This window comes from Microtus oregoni, unplaced genomic scaffold, assembly GCF_018167655.1.
Source record: "Microtus oregoni isolate MIOR12 unplaced genomic scaffold, Mior012 000074F_000, whole genome shotgun sequence".
Classification (NCBI taxonomy): domain Eukaryota; kingdom Metazoa; phylum Chordata; class Mammalia; order Rodentia; family Cricetidae; genus Microtus; species Microtus oregoni.
Genome location: NW_024543987.1, coordinates 2895109 through 2904530, shown reverse-complemented (window position 1 = coordinate 2904530; position 9422 = coordinate 2895109). Strand labels below are relative to the sequence as shown.

At 43.4% G+C, this 9422-nt stretch overlaps 1 protein-coding gene across 1 annotated transcript; it reads left to right on the top strand.

The window, feature by feature from the left end:
* Positions 1–7544: 7544 nt before the first annotated feature.
* LOC121441173 (mortality factor 4-like protein 2) lies at positions 7545–8715 on the top strand. The gene has a single exon (XM_041642289.1). It carries the CDS (start codon positions 7819–7821, stop codon positions 8683–8685), a length of 867 nt encoding a protein of 288 aa, XP_041498223.1. The 5' UTR covers positions 7545–7818; the 3' UTR covers positions 8686–8715.
* Positions 8716–9422: the final 707 nt, after the last annotated feature.

The following is a 9422-nucleotide window of genomic DNA, read 5'->3' as shown; positions in this document are numbered from 1 at the left end:
CTTTGTGAGACCAAGGACAGTGTCTGATTTTCAGTGTTATAGCCCTAGCAGCAACAGTTCCTGGTGTAACACAGTGAAAGAGGGGAAAAACAAAAGCAAGGAAAATGCTTCCTTATTCCTAGTTAAAAAGCACTTTCAAGAACCAGTCTTGGGGCTGGAGAGATGGCTCAGAGGTTAAGAGCATTGCCTGCTCTCCCAAAGGTCCTGAGTTCAATTCCCAGCAACCATATGGTGGCTCACAACCATCTGTAATGGGGTCTGGTGCCCTCTTCTGGCCTGCACACATACATGGAAGGAATGCTGTATACATAATAAATAAATAAATATTAAAAAAAGAAAAAAAAGAACCAGTCTTATTGCGGCCTCATAAGGGGGCGGGGTTTCTAAACACGCCACTGATAATGGGACTTCCGGTGGGCAGTGCCTTTTTGTTTTAATCTCACAGCAAACAAAATCATGTGACAGCAAATGCCTTCGTAACTCCAAGATAAAAACACAGCTTTGGGTGGTCCAGGACTAGACTTGAGAAGGGGGTGACATGGGAATCATTGTGAGACACTGCCTATCAGCAGCTGAGGGTGTACGCAGTGCACAGGGGAGAGAAGAACGGCCCAAGGAGGCCCAAAGTGCAGGCCTCTTTCTTTCTCCCCACAATCTTCTTGAGCCTCATGGCTTCCGATCCATTTGGAACGGTGACAGTGGGTTGCCAGCTGGAGTCATAGCCTTCATCTGCCTCCAAAGGTCTACCCATACATCCTTCACAGAGCAGACTTCATTCTTGAACATTAAACATCTGAGAAAAAAAAAGCAAGCCCAAAAAACGAAACCTCCTTTCAATGATAGTAATAGAAAACTTGATGCTTTTCATTCCAAACTCAGACATGTGTAGGAAAGAATGCATGGATTCATGAAAATAAGTCGATGGAAGTAAAAACACAACTCTCGAGATGTTAAAAATAGTTTTCGGAATCTAATGTAATGTAATAAAGGTTCCTTTTACTCACCACAGAAATTAAAGGAACATTTGCGAGTGGGTGGGATTGATAGAGGAGAGAGGGTGGGTGGATCGTTCCTTATAAGGTGATTCTTCAATACGTGTCACCTGCCACATGAGGTTTCAGCCTTTGGGGAAAGAGTGATTATCTTGCTCTGAAAATAAAAAGCACTTAAAAACAAATTAGGATCAAAAAAAAAAACACTTTAGGCCAAAATAAATAAGTTCAAGGTCCAGATGAATAATGAGCACTCACAAAAAGGCCGAAGAAGAGGGCTGCAGAAGGAAATACATATGAGCCTAGTCGGCTCTATCTCCTGTTTTTGTAAATAAAGTTTTGCTGGAACACTTATGACTGCATTCATGCGACAAGGGCAAAGTTCTATACTTCTGTGACAGACATTTTTGTCTGTGAAACCTAGAATGTTTTACTCTCTGACCCACTGCAGACAAAAATTGTTACCGCTTCAAATGACACACGAGACACACCTTGACCTGCAACTCCGAAATGTTCCAATCTATGTTCTTGGAACAGAAAACGTTGTGTCAAAGGAACTGACAAGTGGATCTTTACCTGAAACTACAATATTGAGACTATAGCATTATTATCCTGTGTTTGGAAATGAAAAGCCATTATCCCCGGGGAAAGGAACTGTTCAAAAAGGCTACTCCTCCGGAGCTGTGAATATGAGTTCACTGGCAAGTCACTCTGCTGGGGACATTTGTTGATAGTGTGATATACAACCACTTAATTGTTTCAAATAAAAAACATTCCACACCAGGTTGGGCCTTAAATGCAATCAGTGAATCAAAAGAAGTTCCATGAGACTTTCTCGGGTGCCTGGCCAAGAGGTCAAACAAGAAATTCAAGAACGGTCAACTGGATTCAGGCAAGAAAATACTTGAAACCTTTGGCAACTTCACCACAAATCCCTCCCTACAGCACAAAGGCCTGGTGAGAACGGCAGTATTCAAGCAGAAATCTGAGTGAGATTTCTTTAAAAGGCTTCCAAAAGCAGGGCCTGCAAGAATTAGGAGCTTGGCAGCATAAAACAGTGGTTCTCAGCCTTCCTAGCGCTGCAACCCTTGAATAGAGCTGCTCAGGTTGAGGTGACCCCAGCCATAGTTATTTTCATTTCATAACTGTAATTTTGCTACTGTTATAAATTAGAGGTATTTTTGAATATAGAGGTTTGCCAAAGGGGCTGTGGCCCACAGGTTGAGAACAAGTGGCATAAAGGAAGGCTTCTAGATGAGCCAACGCCTTTCTCGGGGTTGGGACTTGAACATTTCCCCCAGTTGCCCTGTAGGATGCACATGTGACACTGTCTTAGCCAAGCATGATGATGATGTAATCCATCCCAGTACAAGAGAATCAGGGGTTCGAGTTCATTATTGGCTATATAATGAGTTTGAGACCAGCCTGGGCTACATGAGGCTGTCTAGATAGATAGATGGATAGATAGATAGATAGATAGATAGATAGATAGATAGATAGATAGATAGATAGATAGATAGATAGACTGACAGACAAGCATTTCTCCTGAGATTACTGAATCCAGGGAGCTGAGCCCAGTAGCCAAACTGGCTGGGCTACTGGCTGAAGCCGCTTTGTGCTAAACAGGAGTGACTGTATGTGTAGGGGTTTTGGTCTCAAGCTGTAAAATCTCACGTGGGCCATTAATTTCAGGGAGAAAGAAGGAAATGATTCAAATCCTGAGCAATATTTTCATATTGTGTATTCACAATATATTCATAGGGTGTAGGGGAGAAAGACAGAAGCTGGTCAGGAGAGTTAATTAGTGAAAGCGGCATCTAGAGACCTGGTTGTTTGTTGGCTAGGAGCTTCAGACCGGCCAGGTTCAGATTCCAGGCCCCCCTCTAATGAGATGCAGTCCTTACTTCACACCGCTCTCTTGGAGCATCTTTCCAAGATAGATATTCTTATCTCCTTCTTACAGATAAAGAAATTGAAGTTTGGAACTATTAAGTGATTTGCTGAAGGTCACAGAACCACATTTGTCTGAAGGCCAACACGGTTTCAAATTCCAAATTCTTGTTCTCTCCCCTATAGGCTGATAAGTTCGCTTATCAGGTAATTAGCAAAGGTAGGCACAGCGTGTCAAAATGCCACTCGAGCTGAGGAGAAGGGATAAACTATGCTCCCTTTAATTCTCTTGTTTACAAGACTAATTATCAGACTTTAGTCCCTTACCAGGGACCGCGGCCACCACTTATTAATGTGGAGGGGGGAAGGTTCTCAGTTGGAGAGCACACAGAGCAGTACAGGAAATGGCTCCTACTGTGTTACTGCTGCTAATTGAACATTAGGAAGGACTGATAAATCTGAACCGCCACTTATCTGTGTGATGCACTTGGTCATATTTGAGCCAAGGGAGCATTTTTATCCCTTGATTTTTCTTTGTACATTTTAACCAGCTTATGAAGTATTAGGTATCCTTATGACTCTTCCTGCATCTTTCATTTTGGTTATGGTGTCCTTCCTACCCCTCTTCTCTCCCATCTCCCTAACACCACCCCTGCTTAAACCTTTCCACCCCGAGTGCTACCCCTTCCTCATTCCTATCACATGTGTTCTACTTGGCCATACAACTGTGTCTTTCAGGTCTCATTCACTTTATGAATATTCTATTCATATTCAATATTTCTGTTCTGCTGTATTCTCTAGGTCTTGAAGCTGGCTGAGGAAAGGAAGGCCACATGATGAGTAAATCGCAGAGTGAAATGGAGACTCAACTCTGTCTTACATGCACTTGGGGTTTTTCCTACTAGAGTATGGTAAGATAACAGACACAGAGGCAGCCTTTGAAAGAAGTTTAATAGATTCCGTTGGGGGGGGGGGGGGCGGGCACAATAATGCTCCAGAGATACATGGGACTGGACCAGGCTAGCTAGCTGGTACACAGAAGAGGGGAGGAGAAACCGTTAAGCATCAGGTAGGTAAGGTCAGCAGCCGGACAGGCTTCAGAGTGGGAGGTTTGAATAATTTCAGGAGGCTTCAGTCAGCAGGAACAGTCTGAAGTGCACTGGGACCCAGCCCTCAGGTGACTGGGGACAGCAAAGCAGTGTGCCCAACTGTGGTGTCTTCACACAAGAAGACGGGGATATGAGTGTAGGATTCATTGGTTTATCGATCAAAGTACCGGACAAGTCTTTTAATCTCTCTGGAAATCAGCTGACTGTGGAAGTGGTAGCCCTTCTAGGGCTCTGAACCATCCCAACATGTCGAGAATCATAAGATACAGAAACTTTTAAAAAAAATATGATGGATGCAGAGCCCAACACATTCCATTTCCAATGCATCCCTCTACATAGTACTTTTAAAAAAAAATGTAGTAGCTTTTCAGCCAATTAGCATCCTCAGACTGAGCAAGCCCACCCTGTGCCCTCACTTACACCACTAACCTAAAGAAGATGGAAGGATTTTTGTTTTTCGTCCTTTGCCTTTGACTAATAAGAGCTAATCAGGAAAACAAGAAGCCCCAAGGAATGGATGACAAATTGGAGAGGACTGGTTAAAACACACACCACCAGGATATAGCCTCGAGGTTTCTAATGAAGCAGAGGATGGGCTGAAGTGTGTATTTCTAACCACTTTCCAGAAGCCGCTGCTGGTCTAGAGACCACATTTTTGGGAGCCACTGGCTTAGAACAGCCACTAATCTCTTTACAGTGCAATAAAATGGGCTGAAGAACCCACAAAACTAAACACAGATCTGGAGTAGTGAAACCAATGATGACGCTCAAAATGTTTAACAGCCAGAGTGCATGTCACTGACCAGGTTCTAGGTTTTGGGCAAGTGTCCCCCAAAGTACCAAAGTTAAAAGACTTAGCTCCGAGGCCATGACACTTTGTGGAGATGCAGAACCTTTAAGAGGTACATGCTAGTGGGGGTTTTTCCAACCCTTGGAGTGGGGGAAGTTCCTTGAAGATGATTTGGGATTCCAACCATTTTCTCACCCTCTTCTTGGCTTCCTAGGCACGAGATAGTTTCATCATCCACCACTGCCTCACCATAGGCTTAAAGTCCTGAAACTGGGAACCAAAATAAACCATTTTCTCTTTTCAAGTTTATTTTCTGAGATGGTTTTTGTGACATTTTGGAAATCCAATGAACATACCAAAGGACTGGGGCCAGTTTCAGTGGCCCCCACTGGACCTGCATCGCTTGTCAGTTGCTGGATCTGGAGAGTCACAGAATGACTGGCATGGATCAGGCTTTAGGAGCCAGAGCTCAATGTTTAACATAAGCTGCAGCCAAACTGGTAGGATCCAAACGAGCTCAAGTCCCGAGTCAAACTTCAAAAGGGTGGGTGAAAGCCTTCAGTAGCTGGCTCACACATACAGTACTCTGAGCTCCCTTCTGGAAGACTCAATTTGTATCCTACACACCAGCCACTCTAAATACCTCCATGTGTTCAAATGGGCTGGAGAGATGACTCAGTGGTTAAGAGCTTATGGACCAAGGTGTAAGCCCTCCGGCTACTGCTCCAGCACCACGCCTGCCTGCCTGCTGCCTTGCTCCAGGCCATGATAGTCACGAATTCTCATCCTCTGAAACCTAAGGCCCAAATAAACTCTTTTGTCTATAAGTTGCCTCGGTCAGGAGGTCTTAGCACAGCAATAGAAAAGTAACATACCACAGTCATGCTAAACTTAGGCATGCAGCTGTCTCTAAATATACTCAGTGGATGGTTTCCAGATCAAAGCCTACAAAAACTACATTTTCCAGGTACCCCTGCCAACTAAATTTCTAGCAGAGTCTATCAATGGGAGTCTTTGATGGGAGACTAGGAAACAGGAAGAATACAGAAGCCAGGTTTCGTTGTTGTTTCCTGTTCCTGGTTTTATCCAAGGATCTAGACAGTAAGTAGGAACACCTACAACAGCAGCGGCGACAAATGTGACTACGGTATCTGGAGCTCAACTCTGCAGCAGTGGCATTAGAGACAAGTGCTGTAGACTTTGGGTCACATCCCCTCCCTCATTGTGCCATCTCAACCTTAACAGCAGCAACAATATTAAAGGTCTTTACCCTCTAGGTAACCACATCATCCTTGGCTCTCCCGTCACCTCCTGTAACCAATTCCCCCCATTAAACATATTGTTTGAAATACTTAGAGTGGTTTCTTTATTTGTAACCCAACACAGATGACTATCGTTGCCTTTTCTTGAAATTCCTTCCTGTTCCATTCCACGCTGGTGCATGTTGCTACACCGTCAGGCAGAGTAGCAATGATGACGTAGCGAAGGACTTGGTATCTGAGTGCAAACTGGTTGATTTTTATCACTGTTACTGCTGTGTGACCTCAGTGGAATCACCCAGTCACTCACAGTCCCAATCTTGACAGAGGTAGACATTAATAATTTCTACTCGATAGGGAAGGACTAAACATAGTGCTTGAGAAAGTGCTTGATATTATAATTGCTTAATGTTTTATATCTTATCACTCGCAGACATACTTGTAAATATTTCCCAAACTTTGTTTTTTATTTTTATTCAGAACTATCTTTGCATATGAGAAGTATTCCATACAGGGAGAGCAAGGTCAAGTAACCAAGTCTGATGTCCTGAGTTCAATCCCTGGGGCCCACATGGCAGAAGGAGCAAACCAACTCCAATAAATTGTCTTTGGACCCACACATACAGAGACATGCATTTGTGTGTACACACAGAAAAAATAAACAGAATTTTAAAAAATTAAATGACTATTCAGTGCAGACCTTGATAAGGAAATGAGAAAGGGAAGAAGGAATGAAGAAGAAATGATGGCGGGAAAGGAATGAAGGAAAAGGGATGTTTTGTGACCACAAATTTGGTACAGAATATTTGGTTGGTTTTTGCTTTGTTTGTCTGCTTGTTTTTAAGAAAGAATCTCAATTCAAAGCTCATACTGGCCTCAAACATAGTGGCCAAAGTGGCCTCAGATTTGCTGGAATCCTCCTGCCTCTGTATTGTGAGTGTTGGGATTATATATGAAGCACCATACCTGGTCAGTTATTTTTTTTAATGTCACCTCATCTGTTACAGAGCCAGAAAAGCTGACTCTTGATTGCAGACACTGGTCACCCTCCACTCCCAGCTGGTAGTAAGGACAACTAGATGTGAATACCTGTCGGCTTCCTGCTCTACAAGCCGCTTGAGAGTTGGACCAATCATTTGGACATCTTGACAGTCCTGGGATCTGACAGGGAAGGTATGTAACTCTGTAGGATGAATGTACCAAAAATCCAAGGAGATTACAGAAATCAGCCTGAAAAGGCAAAGTTCACCATGTCAATTTTGTAGCCAAGAGAAAAAAAAGAAGTGATAACAGACTTTACTTTTTTTTTTTTTTAACCTAGAGCAGCTGCCACCATCAAGGACAAGAAATCACATGCCTTTTTCAAGGTGGTGGTCACCGATCGCTGTTGCTCATATGCTTCATGGCTCACCATAATAACTTGCCTTCAGAATACTTCCCAACAAATGCTCTCTGATGTACCAACTCTCGTCTTGTTTAAGATACCCCTCTTCGACTATGGCGGTTGGAGCAGCAGCGGTGAACACACGTCGGCTGCTGGAAAGAACTGGATTCTCGCTTCAGGTCATCATCAGAAAAGCTAAGTTTGCTACACAATAAGGATCAGGAGATCTGACCCTGGTTGCAGAACCATTCCTGTTTGCAGAATACAGGGTTGTATTCTCACTTCATCCTTCCAGACCATCCTAGGAGATCTCTAAGATTCCATCTGGGAAATTACTAGGAGTCCTTGGAAGGGAAAGAAGGAAGATTGTTGGTTGGAATAAAAACAGGGTTGAATGAGTTCCAGAAAGCAGACTTCTCAAACTCGTGGACAACAATCTGCTGAAGAAGACAACTTTAAGAAGCCAACTCGAGGCAACATGCAGAGAAGCAAGATGAGGGGAGCTGCCTCCGGAAAGAAGTCAGCTGGTTCCCAGCCAAAGAATCTTGAACCAGCCCTCCCAGGAAGATGGGGCGGTCGCTCTGCTGAGAACCCCCCTTCTGGTTCTGTGCGGAAGACACGCAAGAACAAGCAGAAAGCTCCTGGTAACGGTGATGGCGGCAGCACCAGCGAAATGCCCCAGCCCCCACGTAAGAAGAGGGCACGGGCTGACCCCACTGTGGAGAGTGAGGAGGCATTTAAGAATAGAATGGAGGTGAAAGTGAAGATTCCTGAAGAATTAAAACCATGGCTGGTGGAGGACTGGGACTTGGTTACTCGGCAGAAGCAGTTGTTCCAGCTCCCTGCTAAAAAGAATGTGGATGCCATTCTTGAGGAGTATGCCAATTGTAAGAGATCGCAGGGAAATGTTGATAATAAGGAGTATGCAGTGAATGAGGTGGTGGGAGGGATAAAGGAGTACTTCAATGTGATGCTGGGCACTCAGCTGCTCTACAAGTTTGAGAGGCCTCAGTATGCTGAGATCCTTCTGGCTCACCCCGATGCGCCAATGTCGCAGATCTATGGGGCACCACACCTACTGAGATTATTTGTGAGAATTGGGGCAATGTTGGCTTATACGCCCCTTGATGAGAAAAGCCTTGCATTACTGTTGGGCTATTTGCATGATTTCCTTAAGTATCTGGCAAAGAATTCTGCCTCTCTCTTTACTGCCAGTGATTACAAAGTGGCTTCTGCTGAGTATCATCGCAAAGCCCTGTGAAGGTCTGCTGACCGCTCACTATTGTCTGGTATCTGTAAACACTTCTGTTTAGTCCTTTCATTGTATAATTGATGTTCCTTAAAACTGTCAGTGTAAAACAGGGCTTATGTTTCAGTTTGTTTGCTGTTCTGTTGTAAACAGAAAATAAAAGGAGTGCTCGGCTCCTTTCCTCATTTCAGAGTTGCTACCAGTGTATGCAGTAATTAGACAAAGAAGAAATTCAGTAGAACATTTTATTGCCTAGTTGACAACATTGCTTGAATGCTGGTGGTCCTATCCCTTTGACACTACACAGTTTTCTAATATGTGTTAATGCTACGTGATAAGATGCCCTGGTTCCTAGTGCCAAAGGTTCAACTTAATGTATATACCCGCAAACCCATGCATTTGTGCTTCTTTTTTTTTGTGCTTGATGTAAACAGCCCATCCTCTGCAATCCATCTTTGTTGTTCCTTAGGCATTCATTCTCTCTTTGCTCAAATTGTGGAAGGATGGTGATTTGTTTTCTGGCTTTTGTGTTTGAGTCTAATGCACGTTCTAACATGATAGAGGCAATGCATTAGTGTGTAGCCACAGTTTTCTGAAAAGTTGATATTTTAGGAATTGTATTTCAGATCTTAAATAAACTTGTTTCTAAATTTCAAAGCAAAAAAAAAAAAAGATACCCCTCTTCTCTGCAACTTTCTTCTAATACAATACTTGGCCAAAAAAAAAAAGAACAAAAAGAATGGATGGGT

Excerpts from the sequence above, each read along its gene's own strand:
- LOC121441173 (XM_041642289.1), top strand. The coding sequence starts at position 7,819 with ATGAGTTCCAGAAAGCAGACTTCTCAAACTCGTGGACAACAATCTGCT.